Source organism: Delphinapterus leucas, chromosome X (assembly GCF_059928025.1).
Source record: "Delphinapterus leucas isolate spDelLeu-1000000601 "Yukka" chromosome X, BTC_Dleu_Yukka2, whole genome shotgun sequence".
In the NCBI taxonomy this organism is placed as follows: Eukaryota; Metazoa; Chordata; class Mammalia; order Artiodactyla; family Monodontidae; genus Delphinapterus; species Delphinapterus leucas.
Window position 1 is genome coordinate 29,261,556 of NC_143150.1, and position 23,640 is coordinate 29,285,195.

The window sequence follows — 23,640 nt, forward strand, 5'->3', positions numbered from 1 at the left end:
TTAATCTTTTTCTAAGTATTTTGTTCCTCTTTTATTCTATCGTAAATGGAATTATTTTGTTAATTTCACTTTGAAATTGTTCACTGCTAGTGTAGAGAAAGACAACTGATTTTTTATTTTTAAATTTTTAAAAATCTTATTTTTTTTTAAAAATAAATTTATTTATTTATTTTTGGCTGCATTGTGTCTTTGTTGCTGTGCACAGGCATTCTCTAGTTGCGGCTAGTGGGGGCTACTCTTTGTTGTGGTGCACGGGCTTCTCATTGCGGTGGCTTCTCTTGTTGCAGAGCATGGGCTCTAGGCACGCGGGCTTCAGTAGTTGTGGCATGAGGGCTCAGTAGTTGTGGCTCACGGGCTCTAAAGTGCAGGCTCAGTAGTTGTGGCACACGGGCTTAGTTGCTCCGCGGCATGTGGGATTTTCCTGGACCAGGGATCGAACCCATGTCCCCTACATTGGTAGGCAGATTCTTAACCACTGCACCACCAGGGAAGTCCCACAACTGATTTTTTTATACTGATGTTTTATCTTGAGACCTTAGTGAACTTGTTCTTTAGCTGTAATAGTCTTTTTTTTTTAAACATCTTTATTGGAGTATAATTGCTTTACAATGTTGTGTTAGTTTCTGCTGTATAACAAAGTGAATCAGCTATATGTATACATATATCCCCACATCCCCTCCCTCTTGTGTCTCCCTCCCACCCTCCCTATCCCACCCCTCTAGGTGATCACACAGCACTGAGCTGATCTCCCTGTGCAATACAGCTGCTTCCCACTAGCTATCTATTTTACATTTGGTAGTGTATATATGTCAGTGCTACTCTCTCACTTTGTCCCAGCTTACCCTTCCCCCTCCCCGTGTCCTCAAGTCCATTCTCTATGTCTGTGTCTTTATTCCTGTCCTGCCCCTCGGTTCATCAGAACCTTTTTTTTTTTTTTTAGATTCCATATATATGTGTTAGCATATGGTATTTGTTTTTCTCTTTCTGACTTACTTCACTCTGTATGACAGACTCTAGGTCCATCCACCTCACTACAAATAACTCAATTTCATTTCTTTTTATGGCTGAGTAATATTCCATTGTATATATGTGCCACATCTTCTTTATCCATTCATCTGTCGATGGACACTTAGGTTGCTTCCATGTCCTGGCTATTGTAAATAGAGCTGCAATGAACATTGTGGTACTTTACTCTTTTTGACTTATGGTTTTCTCAGGGTATATGCCCAGTAGAGGGATTGCTGGGTCATATGGTAGTTCTATTTGTAGTTTTTTAAGGAACCTCCATACTGTTCTCCATAGTGGCTGTATCAATTTACATTCCAACCAACAGTGCAAGAGGGTTCCCTTTTCCCACACCCTCTCCAGCAATTACTGTTTGTAGATTTTTTGTTGATGGCCATTCTGACCAGTGTGAGATGATATTTCATTGTACTTTTGACTTGCATTTCTCTAATGATTAATGATGTTGAGCATTCTTTCTTGTGTTTGTTGGCAATCTGTATATCTTCTTTGGAGAAATGTCTACCTAGGTCTTCTGCCCATTTTTGGATTGGGTTGTTTGTTCTTTTGATACTGAGCTGCATGAGCTGCTTGTAAATTTTGGAGATTAATCCTTTGTCAGTTGCTTCATTTGCAAATATTTTCTCCCATTCTGAGGGTTGTCTTTTGGTCTTGTTTATGGTTTCCTTTGCTGTGCAAAAGCTTTTAAGTTTCATTAGGTCCCATTTGTTTATTTTTGTTTGTATTTCTATTTCTCTAGGAGGTTAGGATTTTCTATATACAAGATGATATCATCAGCCAGAGGATTGGAGAGGAGGGAAAGGATGTGACCCTCCTCCTGAATCTCATTTGTGAGCATGTTTGTTCTGATTCAAGTCAGATACTTTTATGATTCAAGTTAACTGTTTTATGAAGGTTATATCATTCTATTCCGGGAAGAAAATGTTTTATGGAAGCCAGACTCTGAATGCAGATTTAAATTTTGGAATTCTCTTTGGTAAAGACAAAGTAGAACAAATCAAGATGGTTTCTTTCTTTCTCTTTCCACCTTCCTTTTCTTCCAAGCAAAAGGTGTTGACAAAATGCCAGAGTAGAGTGAAAGGACTGTTCTTTGGAGATCTTAATGTTAAAAATTTGAAAAGATTTTAGTCTAAAAGTTCAGATACAACCATAAGTAGGTATAGGATTTGACAGGACACTGACAAAATGTAGTGAACATCTATTCTATCTTCCACTTCCCATCCGTACACCCTTCTTTGGTAACAACACTTCAGTTTTCCTCAGGAGGATCACCTCTCCCTGACTTTCATTCCAGGCAGGTTGAGTGGTATTGATATCACCCCAAGATCCAGGGCTGGGCATGTGACTCAAGCCTGGCCAACTAGAGAAGTTTCCCCCTGTGGCCACAGAGGTTGGTTCAGGGATGGACACAGAGTCCAATTCAAGCCAATGAGAGACTCAGAATTTTTATTTGAACTATCAGGGAAGAGAAGCTATCTTTTCAAAGGGGAATTAGCCTTTAAGGATGTCAGCCTGGCAATGCTGGCAGCCATCATGCATATCTTGATTTGTGGAGCGTGAGAATGAAGCCAATGTGATGGAAAGCAGAATAGATAGATGGAGAGAGACTGGTTCCTAATGACATCTTAGAGTTCCTGGACTTTTCAGTTATGTGATTCAGTAAATTCCTTTTAGATAGTTCCAGCACTGTATCAGGCTCTGAGGAGTCTGTCCTCAGAATCTCAAAACCTTGGTGGCTGTGCTAGGTATTTCGTTTGCCCCTCCAAATTCACTTTCTACCCTTTTCCACCCTGCTTTCTTCCTTGGGAGGCTGACCTGTATGGACCACATCGGTGGGCTTCCTTGCCCTCTGACTTTTGGTTGATTTTGGGCAATGGGAATGAAACAACTTTTAGTTTCATTCTCCTGTGGCCAAATCCCAGGAATTGGGAAAAAAAAAAGTGGGAGGGAGAAGAAGAAAAAAAGTCTTAAATTAATAGGCTGTCAGTTGTCGAGTTTTCCACCCACATGTCTGTCCAGTATTCCTATGGGAAAATCAGTGGTACAGTTTAGAAAGAGGAAATCATACACTACTTTTTAATTTTAATTTATTGCTGTCAACAACTCCCCAAGACAATATTAATGTCTTCTATATGAAGATTCCCAGCAAACAGATGCCTAAGAAAGGTAACTTCAGGATAATAATTTCAGAGGGATAAGAAGTAAAAAATCCTAAGTCTAGCATGGACAAAATCATGAAGGCATTTGAAAGTAGTATTTCTCATTGACAATCAAGTAAAACCAAGTGCACTGCAACAGATGGTATACAAATCAAATCCTGGTACAGCACAGTTTGGGGGACTATTTAAATTAACCCATTAGAAGTTTATTGAATTGTTAGAATTCAATTTTAGTGAATATATTATAATATCCAGTTCTGTATAATAAAGCTGTTTTTAAATGTCCCAGCTGACATCCCCAACTGCCCTAGTACTATTCATTACTGCTTTGAAACTGTGGACACGATGGATTCCACTGAATGAGAAATACTGTATGACAAAAGATTCATAATTCCTTGTCTAATAGTCAACATATTTAACAGGATAATGTATTATGTATAATATATAGCACCAGTTGAATTCCTGTGAAATGTTAACTATTCTAACTCAAATTTGACATATGTTTTAAAATGTTTGGGATATCATTCATTGATTTTTAAAAAGATGGTACTTCCTGGTAAGCAGCAGCTCAGAGTAGAAAGAGCACTGGACCTGGAGTCAGATGCAACGCAGGTTGTTTTCACTAAACGCTCTAATATCCTTTCCAGATCTAATGTTCTATTACCTTTTACTACTAAATCTCGAGAGTTTGGTTATTTGAGGTAATTTTTAGGTGGCTTTAAAGTTGTTATCTTCAAGTTTGTTTCTTTTTAAAGGTTAGCTTTGAAAATGGAATTTGGTAAGGAAAGGCGTTGGGAGGAGACAGTTTCATTGTTTTTTGTATTTTCCACAAATCTGCTGTCGCATGTCTTTTAATCACTTGTTAATAGCAGTCAACCCCCCTTTACTCTGTCACTAAAAGTTGGAAAGGTGTCTGGGAAGGAGATTCCAACGAGCAGCAGCAGTCCTTTCTGCCATAAGCCAAGAGAGAAGCACTACCCGAGAGACTAGATTGCTGTGGTGTCTTTACATAAGTGGCTCAAATTCCCATGATTAAATAGCTTAGACTTTATTAAGAGAGTTCACTTCAGCGAATGCTGCTTTTGTTCTCAGATTTCCTTCTTCCCAACCCCACTTACATTTACATCTCCACATCAATGTCTGACCAATAGAAATCAAAAGCCTAAAATGTCCAAAAGTGATCTCAACATCTTCCTCTCCAATCCTGCTTCACTCGTGTATTTCCAGTCTTAACAATATCACTATCCCACTGGGTGTAGCCAAGCTCAAAACCTTGGCGTCATTCTTGACTCCTTCTTCTCCCTCGTTGCCCATTCCCCAGTCTTGCCCTTCTCCAATCCACCCTTCACACTGTGGCTGCCAAAGTGCTCTTTCTAAAAAGTAAATATGATCACAGAGCTTCCCTGCATAAAATGCTTTCATGACTCCTTTTCACCTACTCGATAAAACTCAAAGTCTTCTTTCAGTACCTGTATACATTTCTAGCCCAATCCACTGCCGCTCCCTGCCATTGCTCTGAGCCCTTTACACTCCAGCTACATGAACTGCTCAGTTACCCAAACACACCATGGTCTTTCGTGATTGTGACTTTGCATGTGAAATTTCCTCTGCTACTTTCTCAGCTTACTTTTCTTCATGTTCCCATAGCATTTCCACATACTAGTATTATAACTCTTGTCACGCTATATTGTAGTTACTTCTTTACTTGTTTTTCTTCATTACCATACTGTCAGTTCCCTGTTTTGGGAGAAGGTAAACATTGTAGAGGAGATTCAGACTCTGGATACTTCTAGGTGGCATTTAACCCTGCTTTGGACCCTGAGACACTATGCTCTTCTCTGATGCTTTCTTTTTCTCCTTGTCCCAGCCCTCCCCCTGGTGGAGGTGTTAAGGAACAGTGGAATGGTCACATGGCCAAAGATAAGACAAAGCAGCCTGGCTGATCCACAACCTGGATAAACCTCTGCCTCTTATCATTTTTTAAGCAACTGCAAAGCTGGCTAATGGGCCTTGAGTTTAGGGTGGCCTGGCAGGAGCTTTCTGTCTTACCACGTATCAGTTGGGAGACCCTGATTTCAATCCCCAGCGCTGTAACGAGGTGTGGGCGGGGACGGTCAACACACCTATCCCTGATGGTCTCAAAGAACATCACACTACTGTCAAACAAAGAGCTCAAGAATTAGTTGGTGGAGATCTTCCTTGTTTTCCTCCTGTGTCTGAAGCTGAGACAAACCTTTCTGCAGGAACATTTGCCTTTGGATTACACCATAAAGCAAGGAATCTAATACCAGTCACGTCCACATGGTAGGTGTTCTCCCCAGTTGCAGTGGGCCTCACCTCCCAAAAAAAGTTATAGGGAAGGTCTATGTTCTGGTCTATCCCAGGACAATATCCAGTTATCACTGACTTCTGTCCCAGGTGAAGATAACCTAGTCTGTGAATCAGTATTTAGTTGCCCATGTGAGGCAGCCAGTTTCACAAGCACCCCTGGATGTAGAGTTCCCTAGGTATGGTGGCCCTAGGTGTATTCTGGATTGGTCTGGTTGGTGATTCTCAGGGAAGGACCTTGCCAGGCAGGTTAACAAAAATGGTTAGTTATCAGCCTGGTTGGGAGGAATCTTACCTCTAAAAACAACAAATTTTTAGAAAACATGATGAATTTGTAATCATTACGGAAATCCTCCTTCATGGCTATTGTGAATTTTATCAGATACTATGTTACACTACAATGAGACTTCTAGCAGCAAGAATGGGTTTTAGTTTTAAGTGGGAGAAAAGGAAATTAATATAAGCTATTTGTCATCAGGAGAGACTACCTTTAAAAATCAAATAGCTCCCACAATGCCATTTCGAACATATGTCAAAGGCAAGGAAAGATGATCTGCTGTCTCAGGTGTCCACTTGGCTGTCTCCCAATTGAAGAAAAAGAATTCAGGTGCTACCAGGGTAACATGAAATAAAACAGAAACAGAACTGGTGGGAGTGGCCCCCTGAAGTTCTTAGGTTTCTATGTTCAGAGTAAAGATTACCCTACCCACAAAACGATCATTGATGACATCATTTATGATGCCTTTGCCCTTCAGTTGGCACTGCACAGGCACCGCTTGGTTCTTCACTACATCTGTAAAGTGCATTGCCACCAGCGGGGAGGTGTAGTTAACCTGTAGGTGGAAGAACAATGAATTCTAAGTGTGAGGAGGGGAGGGTATGTAGGGGAGGGCAATAGGATGGAAGTGATCAGATAATCAGTGCAGGAGGATGGAACAACCTCCACAAAAGGAACTGAGTAAATCCCATGATGCCAAGCCACAAATGGCTAAAGCAACTGACATGCTCTCTCTGCCCTGGGACAGTGGAGAAATGACATATTTCTCTCATAAGTCAGTGTCAGTTGTCTGATTGTCCTCTGGGGAAAACCAATTCTAGCTCAGCGTGATATGATTTTCTAGATATCAGACCATGAATCAAACCAGAACTAGTATTTATCAAGTCTCCATGCTGGAGATGAAGTTTTCACTGCCCCAAGGCTCTAAGTGGGAGAAACAGGAAAGTGATTATTTGGGCATAATTTAGTGCAATGGCAAGTGATTTGTCTGCTCCTGGCTCTGCCACTAATTAGCTATGTGACCTTGGGCAAGTCACTTCCTCTCTCTGAACTCTAATCTCTCCATCTGTAAACTGAAGGAGTTAGGCCAGACCGTGTCTGAGATTCCTCCAGGTTTGGAAAGGAGCAGTTGGGATAGGAATTGGTAGAGGGAACTCCTAGTTTGGGCCAGCAGCTATTCACCCCTTTGCTACTACCTGCTGCTCCCTAATTCTCATAGATCCCAGCCAGCCCTTCCTTTGTCTCTGAGCCCTTTCTGACAGCAAAGACTGAAGGGAATACAGACTTACGTGAGTCAGTTTGCCATAGTAAGGGTAGTAACGGAGGTCAAAAGAAGCCGACTCTGGGTAGTAATTGATGGATCGGATGTCGTTTTCATCACCTCTCTGTAAGTAAAAGCAAGTACATATCAGGTGCTGGGTCACTCAGTGAGTTGGAGCCTGAGCTAAAGGGGCTTGTGTCCCAGGTGAAATCACTGTGTGACCCACAACTGTCTCAGGAAGACCACGAAAGCAGAATGGGGCATAGCTCAGCCCAGACTTATCCCCAGAGGAGTGTTTCCAGGGAGAGACTGTGCTTTGGCTTTTCAGTGCAAAGAACACTGAATAGAAGGCCCAGACCACGGAGGCTGAAGGTTCTCAGTATGGCTCTATGCTGGCTTCTAGGGGACCCAGGCAGAAGGGCTCCAAAGGGCTTGCAGTACCCAGTGTTGCTCTGGCAAGAGGGCCTACCATGCCAGCACCTCTCCAAAGAATCACACTGGTCCTGGTACCCAGTCTTGGACTTTGGAGCTGAGGCAGGTGTAAGTTGGAACATGCCTAGTAAATCCCACTCCACAACAACGTGCACACGGTGTGCTCGTTTCTGGTTGAGGTCAGACCCAGTGCACAGGGACCTGATGCATAGGGACACAGCCTGTAGTTGGCTCACCTAAATGCACGTCTCTTACCACATTCTCTGAGGTGCTTAATTACAGGAGGTGGGGTCAGGAGGATAAGCAAGGGGGGAAATGATTAAATAAACAAGTCTACCCTCATCATATCATGTCAGGTAGGGGACTGCCCATTCTGCCTATGCGTTAGGCTTGCCCTAAATAGCAGAGGTCTAGAGGTTACTAGGGGGCAAATAGTGCATCACTACTAGCAAATCACTCACTCGGGTCATGTGATTACTTCTATCGATGTAGTATAATGGCTCTTAGTATAAACCGAGCTCTCCTTAATTTATTCTAATAATTACCTCATCATGCTTGATTTCCACAAGTGGGTGTGGATTTGACCAGTGTTGATTATTATACAATGTATAATGACTCAGTGTTTCTTTTTTTTTTTTTAAAGGACAGTTCTCAGCAAGGTTCCCCATAAGCTGAAAAATGAATGGCTTCCACTAGGGAACTATAAGCAGGACTCAATCCAATTAATATGCTGGTTTAAGACTGAGTTCGTCTTTATGGTTTATTTATATATTCTTGTGAAAAGTAATGAAATTCGTTGTTTTGTGAATGGTGTGTGTAATCAGTTCCACCAGTTTGCAGTCACACCTCACGTGTGTATGTTTGTACATGCTCACATATATGTGGCCAGAATGAATGTCCTTCCTCCCTTGTTCACCTAGCAAGCACTGCCTGACCTTTCAGAGCTCAACTTCAGTGTCACCACCTCTCATGTGGAACTAACCTTTCCCTCTTTAATGTCCTGACTGCACCTTTTTTTTTTTTTTTTCCGGTACGCGGGCCTCTCACTGCTGCGGCCTCTCCCGTTGCGGAGCACAGACTCCGGACACGCAGGCTCAGCGGCCATGGCTCACGGGCCCAGCCGCTCCGCGGCATGTGGGATCTTCCCGGACCGGGGCACGAACCTGTGTCCCCTGCATCGGCAGGCGGACTCTCAACCACTGCGCCACCAGGGAAGCCCCACACTGCACCTTTCATAGCACCTGTATTACTTGATGGCCCTGATTTCAGAGACGGAATCATATTTATCTTGGCACCCCCAACACCTAGCAAAGTACCTGGTACTTAATAAGTGATCCATAAATTCTTGCTGAATGTGAACTATTGACTGAATAAATGCTGCCTTTTGCTGCTTTCTGATCTGCCACGATCGAGACTGGAGTTTTGAGCAGCATTTCTGGTACTGAGAATGGGGTTACCCGGCTTCACACATTTGCAAGACAACCGTCCAGGACTGGGGGTGTAGTAGGTGTTACCAAACAGGAGGGAGCTACTGCCAACTTTAAGAAGCAAACCCCAGCAAACCCAAGATCTTTGTAGGCTTTTTCCTACAAAGAAGCTAATTGGCACAGATGAGATAGGAGTTAATGGTCCCTTGAAGGACAGTTAATTAGCATATTAATTGAGTTCTGTTTATACTTCCCTTGTAGTCATTTGTTATTGCAACACCCAGTGCCACTGGTCATTGCTGCAAAAAGTGAAATCAGTTTTATTTATTTATTTAGTTTTGTATTGCTATATATGTTATATTGTAAAATATGTCAAAGAGTATGGAGGCTACACACACACACACACACACGCGCACACACACGCGCGCACACACACACACGATTTAAAGAAGAAGAAGAAAATTGACCCCTGAAGACCTCCACCCAAGTTAAGAAACAGATCAGAGCCTGTCTTTCCACAAACACTACCTCACTTTTGTGATATCATTCCCTTGCTTTTCTTTTGTGAAATCAGTTTTAAAAGCAGGGACTAATGACTCTAATGAAAGCTGCTTGTTTAGTTCAAAGAAACAAGTAATTAGAGCAAAAGTGTAAACAGAATTTCCGTTAATGACTTGGCACATTGTTGTTTCCTGCTGTGGCTCTTAGCTGAGGTTCAGTCTTTGGCTTTCACAGGTATAAATCAGCACACACACACACAAACACTACACACACGAATACACATGAATGGAATGCTTTCTGGAAACAGGGAGGCCTGAAGGTATAAATGGAGGTGTAGTTATGAAAAGATTAACCCTTTCCCTAACCCTTAGGCAACCATCCATGGTAAAGCCCTTGGAAGGGATGACCCACCCTTTTGCATGAAACAGATGTGCTAACAGTACTTACTCAAAAGGGCACTTTACCTGAACTTTGCAGGAAACCTTCACAGGGTCTCCAGGCTCAGGACGAAAGCCAACAATCTAGCAAAAGAAAACCAGCGTTTTTTTAAAAAACAAAAACCAAAACAGATTTGACAGTAAAAATATGGCTTTTCTAAATCCCCCTTGAGTTGTCCTTTCTTTAGGCATAAACATGATCTATTTTGCCCTCTCAGAAATGTTACAGAAAGCAGAAAATGCAAAGTATCTTCTGAGCTGCTCAGCTCAGCTTACTTCTTATTTTATTTGTGCCTGATATTCATACAATGGTAACTGCAGCAGGATTACCCTGAAAATGTAAAGAACGTACTGGGTCAAGAGGAGTGTGCCTGGTAAGGCTCTGCCACACCTGAGGCATGGCAGGAGAGAAGGAAAATGCATTTCTTGTGATATAGGAATTGTCCCAGGCTTCCCTGGTGGCGCAGTGGTTGAGAGTCCGCCTGCCGATGCAGGGGACATGGGTTCGTGCCCCAGTCCAGGAAGATCCCACATGCCGCGGAGCGGCTGGGCCCGTGAGCCATGGCCGCTGAGCCTGCGCGTCCGGAGCCTGTGCTCCGCAACGGGAGAGGCCACAACAGTGAGAGGCCCGCGTACCGCAAAAAAAAATTTTTTTAAATAATAAAATAAATAAAAAAATAAGAATTGTCCCCCATGCCACCCCCATGTCAGTCCCCTGTTCCAAACAGCTCAAGATCTCATTCCTGACAGAGCATCAAAGGTTTAGGGGTGCTGGAGAAGAATCAAAATAGAAAGTGTTCAGGGAGAAAAGGAATTATTGCTTGGTAGGTTTGTCTGGTTGTTTGTATTAGTGACGCTCTTGGTAAAAATGGCCACACTTACAGTGTATGAAGACAGAGCCCAAGAGAAATGTAGCGGCCAGAGCCCTCCTACCCAACTCATCCACTTATCATAGACAGAGTGACAAGGGCCAATATACCCGGTTCATCTTTAGAAGGATGCAGGGCTGTCCAGTAGAGTAGCCAAAAGTAGGGTCCTCCAGGCCAGAGCAGTTCTTCAGGAAGGAGCGCTTAAATTGGCAGGCCTTCTTGTCCTCATCCTCATCACCATCTTGGATGAAGTATTGGCCCGGGGGGCAATCTACGTTCATTTCCTCTTGAAGACTGTCGTTATAACCTAAAGTGTGGGCGGCAAAGGGTCGTGTTAGATAGGTACTACAGAGGAAGGCCATGTTTTCAGTAGTTCTCTTCCCTAGTTTCCTTTCTCCAGGAACTTGCTTGTGCTCCTCTGAAAGCCCACTCAGTTTGTCCTAGGGCCTGTGACGTGGCATCAGGTGCCCAAGGCCCTTCATCAGCAACATCCCTCCAAGAAGCCTTCTGGGCTGGTCCCCTCAGCCCACTTTGATTGCTTGTCCCCTTGCTTTTCATTCCCTTGAACTTCTTCGATATCTGTCTCTGGATTGTGTGTTTATCGCTTTATAACTTTTCTCTATTTTTCATTATTTCTTTTCTGATACGGTAAATTGTAAACTTGGAGGGCTGCCTTTCCTACTTCTGGGAGAGGAATAGGCAAAGTAGTAGATGGATTTTGGAAGAAGGATTGAATCATATCGAGGCATGGCATATATAAGGAGGCAAAGCCCCTGGGTTAAATATCTTTAAGTTCAGCTTAGGGAAACATCTCTCTGAGGTCAATGAGAGGCACCCGATGCAAGACAGTGAAGAGTGTGTGTTGTGGGACAGGAGGAAGGGGGAGGACAAAGAGGAGGAGATAAACCGGCTCCTCATTCTTTACAGAGGGAAGTTAGCACTGCAAAATAGAAGCTTAGGTTGAAAGACAGAAAACAATGACAACCATAGGGTCTCCACTGAGAGGGTGAGGGGGTGAGATCTTGTCTACTGAGACCTGAGGCACTCAGAGTTAGTGTCCCTTTACACTGGATGGAATTTAACATGTGCCCAAGGTACATATATCAGGGAGAGAGCTGAAAAGGGCTATCTGTGAGCTGACTCTTTGGGCTACTAGATGCCAGAGAACTGGGCTTTAGAAATTCCTGCATTATTTCCAGTTTGGTTCTAAATGATGGAATCCAGTTAGTCCTGTTAGATCCAGCCCCCATGCATTCATGTTCCAAGTAGCTCAGTTTTTTAGAGGAGATTGTGCACCTACAAACCACCAGCGTTGAAACTCCAAACGTAACTGGGAATTTTAAATCTATTCTAATTATGGCTAAGCCTTTATTTGTCCTTTGACAAAGCTACATTCAATTCAAGGTTTTGTTTTAATCTCTCTCTCTCTTTTTTTTAGAGTAAACTATGTTCAAATAACAACTTTCTAAATAGAAGCTCTAATCATGTGCTCCTTGTTTCTCTTGAGGTAGTTCCATTAAAAATACTGTGACATGGACATGACCCTTATTGCAAAATCCCTGTCCTCATGGGAATGAAATTGATACTCTGGGATGTCTATTTCAGAGATGTGTTCCTTTTTAACAGGGCATATTATCTACACTTAGGAAGTAAAAAACCCAATGCTTTTCCTAATGTTCCCCACCTGTGTCATCAGGTCAGAATTGATATTTCTGAATCTACTACCTTCTCAGAGGAATTTCCTCAGCAGAGATTCTGGCAGTACATTTGCAATAGCTCACAAACATTTTGAAAGAAAAGAAGATATTGTGCTGCCTATGATGCCCAAAACATTTTGGGGAGCCAAAAGTGGAACTACATGGATTCAAAAAGAACCCAGCCCCTCTAATTTTACAGGTGAGGAATCTGAAGCTCAGACTTAAGCAAGATGACACTGAGCATTACCAATACAAAGCTGAGTTTCTAACTCCTGGTCATATGGCAGCAACAAAGAATTATGAAAAGCAGAACTTCTTGAGCTTTAATGGACATACAGATCACCTGCAGATCCCCATTCAGCAGGTCTGGGTGGAGCCTGAGATTCTGCCTTTCCAACAAACTCCCAAGTGATGCTGATGCTGCTGGTACCTGGGTCACACTTTGAGTAGCAAGGGTGTCGAGAACAGAAACAAGGGTTTAAATTTAAACACTACTGCTACTGGGAGACTTTGATCACATTTCTTCTCCTTTCTGAGCCATAGTTCCCCCAATGGGGATGATAGACTCGGCTATGCAGGGTTAAAGTTCAGTGACAACATTTACACATTTAAATAACACTTCCTATCACATAAGAGAATCCTCTTAATTCAGTGCACATTCTGTTGGCCACCCCCATCACCCCACTTCAGCCAGGCCAGGGAAACCAAACCTGGCTTTTTTTCCACAAATAATAGGTGCAGTAAACCCATGGGGGCTCCTCTTTGATAGCTGGATAAATACAGAGACTGTGTGCTCTGTGTTTAACCTTAACCAAGCTGCTACCTCAGTTTTCACCCTGTGTAAGGGCTTCTCAGAAAGCCATTCATTCAACCCTGAAAATGTATCTGATGACGCTATAGAAAACACTTGCTATCAAAATGTTGGAGTGAGTGCCACCCAGAGATTCTTCCTCTAACTCCCTTTTGGACTGCTATTTAAATGAAGACACTTTTTCTCCTCCTTTATGATGGATCATCTCCAAGAAATGAATTCTCTTACCTTGAGAAAACATAGGAGGCAAGAATCTTCCTGTTCTGGAGAACACTCTTCTTTTCTCACCACTACCTCCCCCCGAATTATCTTTTTTTTTTTTTTTTTGCGGTATGCGGGCCTCTCACTGCTGTGGCCTCTCCCACTGTGGAGCACAGGCTCCGGACGCGCAGGCCAGTGGCCATGGCCCGCGGGCCCAGCAGCTCCGCAGCATGTGGGATCCTCCCGGACCGGGGCACGAACCCCCGTCCCCTGCATCGGCAGGTGGACTCCCAACCACTGCGCCACCAGGGAAGCCCCCGAATTATCTTTTATAATTGATCATTATTGAGCCATCTGGATGTGCCCAGGACATAACTAGGTGCTATAGGGTGTTCAGGAAGAGAAAACAAGTTCTCTGCCCCAATGAACTTATCATCTTACTGGCTTATATGCTTTCAAGGCAACATACAATCACAAACCACAGCAGTTTTGATTGTATCTGCAGGTGCTGAGGGGGATGCATGGTAAGGAAAAACCAGAATGGGCAGTGCTAGTAAGACTGGGATTTCTGAGCCAAGTGAATTTTGAATTTTGAGTTCCCACCCATCACCTTTCCAAAGAGATTCTCACCATTCAGAGGAACTTACCCTGGAGAAAGCCATTTAGACTAATCACATAATGCTGCCAAGTGTCAGGTTCAGAAACGTTGAAGTTGAAGTTAAGGCTATGGGCGAAGGGTCTGATCATAACTCCTGGCAATGAAAACAGGTCTTGGATATATTAACCCATTCTTGGGATAATTTTTTTGTATCGATTCCCATGAAACCATTTCCCCCCAGGCAATCAAAATGAAAAGGACCATAATTTGCTAAGTACCATTTTACTTTTACTCTTAATAATTGAATCCCTAAGTCATTACCGGGAAGAGCCAAAGTTAATTGAAGCTGAACATGCTGTGCAAGCAGATTTCTGTCCAGCAAGTTCTGAGAGCACAGGGTATTTGGGCACTCACCAGGAGGCTTCACCCTCTCAGTGAAGGTCGGCATGTAAGGACTGATGGTCAGAAATAGCGTGTACATGCAGAGGGTGATCACAGCGGCCAGGGAAGCATAGAAGAAGAAGTAAATGACTAAGATCAGGCCTGCAGAACAATCACAGATGAGGGTGGTCAGTGCTGGCCAACAAGCCCTGCCTCTGCATTTGAACTCATGAACCAGAACCAACCCAAACACGTGACATGGCTTTTTGTTTAATTCCCCAGATTCAGTATGTCCTTGCTTATTCAGGTTTCACCAATTTGCAATTGGTGAGAATTGCGTCAGAGGTCTGATTGCAGTTTACCTTTACAGCATCTCCGATGGAAGGGCTTGCTGAGCAAATGATGACCGTGAACGAGATTACAGGGGCGTGGAGTTTAAAGTACTGCAGAGGGCAAATTGCTTGGGAGTCCTCTGGGCAATGGTTGATGTCCTAAGTACAAATCATTCTTCGCTATTCATTAAAGTAGGTGCCCTAAAGAGTCCTAGCAGCTTGGTTCCAGTGATTATATGTATTTGCAAGTGATGAAAACAGCATTTCTTTTCACATAGCCTATAATTCAAACCTTTGATTCGTTTCCACTGGGTGTGCCTCTAATGAAGGCAAAGTGAGGTTTCACTTTACGTATTTCAAATCTTCTTTATCTTTGGCAAAACTCTAAGTGACTCTGCTTTTCAAAAAGAACACTAACGCAGGATGGGGAAGGGAAGAGGGGCAAACTGTACTTAATTACTGACACCTGCTACCTGTGAACTCAGCCTGTGAGCTATAAGTTATAGAACCTCCTGGCACCCCCGACTCCTCACAGGTAAAATGGGGATAAGTTCAGCACTTACCTCATATTCTGATCAATATCCCTAACACTATTTGAAATTCAGCCTTTCCTTACATCCTGTTCTGACTCTACCACTTCCTAACTGTTTAATCTTAGACATGGTATTTACCTCTCTGGGCCTCAATTTCCTCATCTGTAAGATGAGGATAATAATAGTACTTACTTCTTAACATTGAATAATGCATATAAATAGCACAGCACAGAGCCTGGCATATACTAAGTGCTCTGTAAGTGGCAGTCTTCATCATTGTTATTATTAATATTATTATTGCCATAGGACCAGAAGCACAGTTGCGTGAATTCTTCCTCTGTGGGCTGGATTAGCACTAGGTTTGCCCCAGGATTAGGCAGCACAGAATGAGTGAATGAGCATGAGATTGCTGCTGAGAAGCTCTTTCAAGTCCTCCTTGGGGCTCTCTCAGAAAATAACATCTAGCTCCACTCACAGCAGTGACATGATGTCGGAGCTACAGATTTGAACTGAATCATGAACCAGAAACTGGAACAAACCACATAACTTTGCTGTACCCCAAACCAAATCCAAATATTAATTTTTTATAAGTAGATATTCATTTTAATTATTATTTATTTATTAAATATTAAATTTTAAGTTGAACCATGAACCAAATAAAATGAACCAAAAAAAATAGAAAAAAAGGAGTAGGGAGAAGGAGAAAAAAATTCTTACTAATCTAACTAGAAGTGAACCTTTATGTTTTATAAGATGAACTAAAGCAGAACTGGAATATGAACACATTGATTCAGTTGGAGTCCCTGGAGAAGAAACAGCAGCACCTCGTGTGCTTGTGATACTTGGCTGCTGCCCGCCTGCTGTCCTGATGGGATGTGCCTTGTGACTCCTCCTCCAACCCTCTACCCCCATCCCCATCCTGGGAACCGATCAACAGCTGGAGCCATCCTGGGGGACCAGAAGGCTCAGTTTCATGGATGAGAGGAAAGCAATAGAATACAGGTACATTCCCCTGGAGATATCTTCCTTCTTGCCCAGGATGTGTGGCCAGGAAGCTGTAGATGGGAGAAGGGCACTAGCAAGGAGTCCCCTCAGCTTTGCCCAGGAGTCTGTGCCCTGAGTCTGTGATAGGCTAACTGTCTCAGCTACACCACCCCTTGCCCCCGGCAAAACCAAGCACTGTACCCACCTGAACCCATTGATCCCTCCAACCCTTTCTGCTCCAAATGTCCAAGTTTTACTTGGGCTGCTCCTCTAGGTAATCCAGGGTTTTCTCCTGAATGTCCCACCCAAGCTTGGATAGACCATTATATCTTGAATAGAGTAGGCACCCACGATCCCAACTCTTCAGTCCTTCCACTAAAACACCCCATCAGGTCCTAAGGCCCTATCCATCAGGGCCTTGCTCATTGCTAGAGTTCATGAAGACAGCATGATGTTCTGGCAAGAGAATGAACTCCAGTGTTCATCCAAGCTGGGTTTGAATCCCAGTACTGCCACTTTATTAACTGTGTGACTTTAGATAAGTTACTTACCCTCTCTAAGCCTCAGTTTCTGCATCTGTAAAATGGGGATAATAATATTACTACCTCATACAGTTCTTGTCAGTACCCAATAAAATAACATAAAGCTCCTAAGAATAGAAGTTGCCCAGCTATCAGAGGAAAAGCCCAGAATATAATAATAGGCTGGGTGAATATGTTGGTCATTTTGATGTCCAGGCTGGGACAGTGTTAGTAAGTGCTTAAGTGGCACCTAGTTCTCAGGCAGGAGGGCAGCAAGGCATGTGGCGGCCTAGGCATTAGCATCACTATTTGCCCTTTGCCCAGGGGTAGCCCGGGCTCTCCTTAGACCCGCTACCCCGAGGCCTGGATACGGCCTACCGTGCAGTGTCCCCACTGCCATATCTTCCCTGGGCACTTGAACCTTCCTCCCTCATCCCCACTTGTTGGCCTATGGATTGTTCTCCGCAGGCGCAGTTGGAATCAGCTCATCTGGTTAAGTTCCAATGGCTGGCTGTTTAAGGGTTAACGTAGGGCTCCCTCTCCCAGAATCACACTTGCATTTCACAAGGCCTGTTTTTCCAGTCCTCTTTAGGCAAGGGAGAAACAGCTGTGCCCCCTTTTGGAGCCCCAGTGAGTGTCCAGCATTTGTCTGCAGCTTCCAGAACGTCGGAATGTTCCTTGAATGGTACATTTGTTCCAGTTGAGAGTTCGAGGGATGGGCAGGGGTGGGGCTGGGAACTGAAGAGGGGTGAAGGGAGGTGGGTGTTGTTCAGAGCCCCACACCTGCTATTGCTAATTCCAGGCAGCAGGGCTGGCTGTTTCACCCTGACTGAGCTGAATTAGAAACATAAACTACAAAGGAGGGAATTCTCAGCCAAAGGGGCCTTTAGAAGGCATGACCACTGACTTTAGCAACCTAGACCCTTGGCACTGGGGGACTCTTATTTTATCCATAGAGTTATCTATTGTTTTCTTCTGTGGGTTAACTGAATTCAAACCAGCGGCTGCTCTTTTCCTGGGATGTTCAGAGACTATGGCGAGTGTGAATTTTACCACAAGCTAAATCTCCTGATAAGGATCAGCATTAATAGTTCAAGAGGTGAGTAGGACCCTGGGAGAGGCGTGCTGGGGAAGCTGTGAAGTAAAGGTGGTGGCAGCATGTGGTACAAAGAGGAAATGCTGGGGACCGCAATTCTGCCATTGATCAAGCAATATGGGGACTCAGCCTTAAATTGCTAGAAATGATCCCTTTAACCCATTTCTCTCTATACACCATGGGATCGATCGCAAAGCACATGCAAGCTGGGGCCAGGGGCAGCCGTGGCTCTCCTTCACTGATATTACGAGGTGAAATGATGAGGCTGTACAAACCCTTGGTCAGGTTAGCAGGGTCTTGGGTCTCGTATCTTAGGAATAGTCTTCTGCATAGTACTTTGTACTTTACAATTTTAACATCTTATTGGAGCCTCAGGCTGATCCTGTGAGAGAGGTAAGGCAGATACTCTTTCCTTCATTAAGCAGGTGAGGAAACTGAGGCTCAGAGAAAATAAACGATGAGCCCAAAGTTACAGATAGAAAGTGACAGGGCTGGAGCTTCAAAGAAATCTGCACTTTTTCAGCTCATTCTTACTGTCTCTCTGCACTGCAAATGCTGTTGAGCCCAGTGTATTTCAGCTATACAATCAAGTTTGTTCACCCACTTGGGAGTTTGTTCTCATGAGATCTGCCCATTAATTTCCCTAGGCAGTGATCCTGTTACATGAAGTGCTAGAGAACTTTGCAGACAAGCCCATCCAACGTATGGTAAAGGAGTCCTGGACACCAAGCCAAAAGCAAAGGACACCCGACTGGGGCATTGGGACAACTGGGACTTACTCCAACTCTGACCTGTTCGGGCCAGAGACATCCTTTTCTCCGGATCCGACAGGTATTCGTTCACGATCTGCCATTTCCGCCACCAGGCACTGCCTGTTTCCTGAGCCTGACTCTCTTCCTCTTCCTTTTCCTCTTCTTCTTTCCCCTCCTCTTCTTCCTCCTCCTCCTCCTCCAAATCAGGTACCACCATCACCCGAGCCTCTTCTTCTGCTTCTTCCTCTTCATCTGCTAAGTAGTTCTGATTCACTTCATCCTGATCATCCTAAAACAGTGACAAAACACAATCCCCTTTTTGGAGAAGAAGATTTCCAATGGCACATCCCACCAGCCAAAATAAATGGAAAACGACTCAATATTTGGAGATGCTTCAGATGTCCACTTACCCATAAACATACCTGTTGTTACAAGAGGCAGATTTCTTTCTCTCTGTTCTTTTGAAGGAAATATCCTTTCTATGACCCATTTTGACCCAATATTCTTTCCATAGAGGTGCAAGTTTTATTATCGGCTTCAGGCACTTGGGCTGTTCCCCTAGGACTGCTCATGTCATTACTCTGTCCTGGGGCCTTTGCTTCCCGCTTAACTTTGTCTGGCCTGTCAGGGCAGAGCTGAGCTCAACACTGGAGGATGGAGTAGTTTTAGACACTCGTGTCCGTGATGGCAAATTCTCAGTCCAAGCCAGCTTTGTCCTAACACCCTGTACACTTTCAGCTGCTCAACCTCACCATCCTAACTTGTGGCTAAAAATAGCCTGGGACAGACATCAGGAGGAGAGGCCAGCTGCCGTACCCCTCCTCAAAACTTAGACTGCCTTCCCAACAGAAAACAAGAGATGGGGGCGTTACTTGCTGCTTCTCTGACTGTTGCCCACACTGGAACCTCCTCCTGCCTTAAGCAGGTTGGACAGACCACCTGAGGGCTGGCACGGCAACTGATACGTCATCTTCCCCCCACCAACCCCATACCCTAGGCAGAAGTCTGGGCACGCAGTAAATGCTCAGCATATATTTGTTGATTGACTGATTGCAGCCATTACTTGAGATCTGAAACTGTAATCTTCTCCGAGTGGTTCTAAGAAAATTAAACAAACAAACAAAAAAACAACAAAAAAAAGAAAAACCCAGACTTCACCAAATGGTATTTCCAATGCCTCCCAGCCACGGGCTGGAGGGTTGGATCTTTGCTCTTTGTGGGTCTGAGGCCACCGTCCCTTCTCTCTGCTGTCCAAATCTGAAGAGTGGCGGAGCCTGTGCACCTGTTGGGGTTGGATGTGTCAAATGATAGAGGCCAGGGGCTCTGTGCTGCACCCTCCCTGCCTGATTCCTCAAAGGCCATTTAGAGGACACTCAGCTAAAAGGGCTGCCATGGCCGGGGGGGAGGGTCAGAAAACTGGATTGTTCAGAATCAGTAAAAGTGATACAGCGTGACGAGGCTGTACTCTCAGCATTCAGTCTGCCCGGCGCTATCTAGCTCTTGATTATAAGCACTCTTGAATTGCTCTCTAGTTTGTTCAAATGTACAGCTTTATGTCATGCGCCATATCAGCACTGACAGGGACCTTGAAGATTCACTTCTCCACGTGAGGCCCAGAGAGGGGACAGGATCTAGCCAAAATCACTCAGCAAGGTCATGATAGAGCTGACAGTCTCAGAACCATGCTTCCTGATACCCTGGACAATGTGATGCTTCTCACAGTGAGCACAAGTGCCTAGAGGCGGTTTAGCAGAGGTGGTTTATGGAGCACGACGATGTGTTAGATTCTGTGTTCCCAAGAGACTGGAGGTGCTTATAGTCAAAGATTTCTAACTCTGACAAGGACTCATAGAGTAAGGCTTAGGAAAATAAACCTCATCACTCAATGTTGAATGGATTAATAAATGTTCTTAAATCTCTTTCCCTTGTGTTTGAACATATGTACCCATTTGACCTCCAGAATGACATTCTGAGCACCCGGGGGCAGGGTCCATATTTTCTAACTCCTTGATGGCTCTCCACAGTGTGGAGCCCGCAGCTAGGTAACCAGCAGGTACTGAACAAACGTCAGTGATAACTGCCTGACTGAAAACTCCTGAACCAGAGCTCTGGGGGAATGCTCTCACAGAGCTTGCTGCTCCGGCCTCAGCACTCATTTGGACTGTAGTGGGTAGTCATCATGGCCCCCAGAGAATCTAATGCAACTGAGAATCTCAGAGAATTTGAAGTATAACATTTCAACGTGGAGACATTTATATTCCCTTTATATTTTCTGGAAAACTTCCTTTTCTCTCCTTGTTGCCTGTTTGCCTGCCCTCCACCAAGGAGGCAGCTGGCTTTGGCCTCAGCCTGATCTTATTTGTAGATATGAGCTCTCACGATAATCCCATTAAAGATGGCTTGTCATTAAAGCTTTACCCTCCCGGGAAGAATTAACCTTCTCAGAGCTAATTTCCCCACGGCTCTCACACTGCCTGAGCTTCAGGAACCACAAATATCTTTTCCCCTCTCCCCTGCTTCCAGGTATAGGAGAACCTCACATTGTACAAGAGAGGCACTTTTGTGCAACTAACTATTTAACGGAATCCAGTAGGGAATCCTTTGGTAATGAGAGGGTCTGTTTTTGTCAGTTTCCTAAAGTGGCACTGCCCTCATGTGATAGTGTATGTGAGTGTGCTGGGGCCATCGTGTTGCCCTAAAAGGAAAGAGTCTGAAGGGCAGAAGGTGGCTCCATTTTGAGCACTCTAAATATATAAACATATAAACAAATATATAAACAAACAGTATGACCCGAAAGGTAAATTTGTGCCCTGCATTGAGTAACACCCTGTAAACATTCGAACAGTTGGTTAATTGTCAAAGAGACATTAGCACCCGATTATTCACTGCATCAAATAATTTCTTTTTAAATTTGATCAAGTAGCCCCTATAAAGAGCAAGATCCCCTGATGCATTTAAAATCCAAACCAGTTGACAAATAATTGAAATTATACACAACGCTTTAGCAGCATTATAGAGAAAAGATGCGAAGTAAGGAATAGTTATGTATGCCCTACAGACTGTGACTGCTCTGAGACCTGGTAGGGACTTTGGGGATGTCAAAAGAGAGACTCTACAAACTGTGGCTGGAAAGTTACGAGAAGCCCTCCGCAGGTTGATACGGGGTTGGAGGAATTCGTGTCTGCCTCTGCTGGCTGTTGACAGTCTCCACTTAGCTCCCTGGTTATATAAGTGGACATTCCCCCCAAAAAATGGATTAAGCTTTGTTTCTTCCTGGGGCCCAGATCACAACCCTCTCTGGGGGAGATTTCAGAATATACCTCCCCGCAAAGAAAACTACTGCATGCGGCATATATTCATGATTTCTAGCAAAGTAAACGCAAAGAAACTTTGGGTTCAAAAAAATTTCTAATGCACCCTGGAGATAAATGGTGACATTGAAGTTGGGGTGCGTGAGTGTTGGGCAGGGCAGGGTGGCAGGCAGGGAGGCAATGGGTGGTGGAGAATCAGAGGGCTAGGGAGTGTGGCATGCTGCAAATATGATGGAAAGAGCACAGGATCAGAAGTCAGGAAACTTACATTCTCACTTTGGCTCTTCCAGTAACTTGCAAGTCACTCCTGTGCTCTGAGCCCCAGCAGCCTCCTTTACATAATGAGGGGTTCTGGAGAGATGATGTCTAGGACTGCTCCCAACTTCTATCTAGGATTCCATGCTTTTAGCCATCGTTTGGAATTTCTGCTTTAGAAAAGAGCAGCTGGGTTCCTAAGAAGCTACCACCCAAAGCGACTGAGACAGCTGGGTAGGCAGCGCCTTTCATTTCCTCTTCCCCTTCCCTTCTCTCTTGGCTAAATTTCTTGCTCTCGGAATGAAACCTCTATTCCCAGACTCCAAAAGGTCTGTTCAAATTCTAGACTCCCACGAAAAAATTTTAGAAGTCCCCCTTATTCTCTGGCATCTTCCCCTTCCCTTATGTTTGTTGCACAGGAAGAGGGGCTTCCTCTTTCAATCCAGCAATTTAGGGTGCAGTGGGGTACTGGGAGTCACTGCTCGAGCTTGAAACAATGGGCTTCCTTAAACTTCACTGTTCCTGCCCATCTTAAGGAGAAGCAGCCCTAAGCCACCACCTACACATCCCCCAACCCACCCCACTAAAAAGGGACAGCAAAATATTCTGCTCCCTGGGACTCACAAGTCTGTAGCGATAACCGTATGGAAAGGCCGGAGCCCTTCTGGACCGGAGCTGCCTTCTCATGGCTGTTCAGTGGGCAGAGACGCGGCAGAGGCAGGCAAGTGGCTGAGAGCTCTGGAGCTTCTGCTGGTACAGGAGACACTGGTTGCTGGGGATACTTGGCGCCTAGTAAAAGTGAACCCTCCTGGCATGAGCCCTTCCCCAAAATAATCTAACATGCCCCTCTCTCATTGGTTGGCCCCTTCCCTGAATCAAAGGAAAGCCCTTATGGAAAAGCAAGCTCATCATTACAGGGAGGGGGAGATATTCTGGGTCACGAGGATGAGCGGCTCACCCCCCCGCCCCGAACTTCATGTCTCTTCTCACTCCCTGCTCTTCTGTAGCGCCTGAGCTACTATGGGCCCAATGGAAATCTTAAGTTGTGTTCTTCTCAACTGAGAGTTGGATATCAGTGTGTGCAGGGGGTGGGGCGTGGGTGGGAGTTGGGGGTGAGGGGAGTTGGCCAAGAATAACTTTCTTTTTTCATAAGGCTGATCTCATGCAAAAGGATCTAGGGTGTCAGGAAAGATTCCCTTTGCTCTCCCCACCTCCCCCCACACACACACCAAGCCACCTACGATATTCCTTATTTGTGTCAATCCACCAGCCCCTTAAAGGTGGATTATGCGTTCTGATTTTAGAGGCCAGGCTTCTGCTTTGCCCCTCCCTGCCCAAAGAGGATCTTGGACATAAGAAGCCTTTTTCTAGCCTACATGTCAGAATGACCCCATCAGCACTACCCCTCACACACACACCCCTTGGAATCCTGGCCAAATTTCTGTAGTGGTTGA

The 23,640-nt window shown here is 44.4% G+C and overlaps 1 protein-coding gene across 2 annotated transcripts; it reads right to left on the reverse strand.

Moving 5' to 3' along the window:
• Window positions 1–6,075: 6,075 nt before the first annotated feature.
• Window positions 6,076–23,159, reverse strand: ATP1B4 (ATPase Na+/K+ transporting family member beta 4). 2 transcript variants are annotated; one of them, XM_022561855.2, is made up of 8 exons: window positions 22,811–23,159; window positions 18,660–18,909; window positions 14,436–14,564; window positions 14,071–14,175; window positions 10,825–11,021; window positions 9,873–9,929; window positions 7,077–7,172; window positions 6,076–6,343 (listed from the first exon to the last, which is right to left on the reverse strand). In XM_022561855.2, exons 1-8 carry the CDS (start codon window positions 22,871–22,873, stop codon window positions 6,182–6,184), a joined length of 1,059 nt encoding a protein of 352 aa, XP_022417563.1. In that variant the 5' UTR covers window positions 22,874–23,159; the 3' UTR covers window positions 6,076–6,181. The 2 variants fall into 2 exon arrangements, with proteins under 2 accessions (XP_022417563.1, XP_022417562.1); XM_022561854.2 differs by having other exon boundaries at window positions 18,648–18,909.
• Window positions 23,160–23,640: the final 481 nt, after the last annotated feature.

Bases quoted from the DNA above. Each gene is read 5' to 3' on its own strand.
- ATP1B4 (XM_022561854.2), bottom strand. From the start codon at position 22,873: ATGAGAAGGCAGCTCCGGTCCAGAAGGGCTCCGGCCTTTCCATACGGT. The intron at 14,565-18,647 runs GTAAGTCCCAGT...ATTGTTCTGCAG, and splicing joins CCGAACAGGTCAGAGTTGGA to GCCTGATCTTAGTCATTTAC. The intron at 6,344-7,076 runs GTAAGTCTGTAT...TTCCACCTACAG, and splicing joins ACTATGGCAAACTGACTCAC to GTTAACTACACCTCCCCGCT.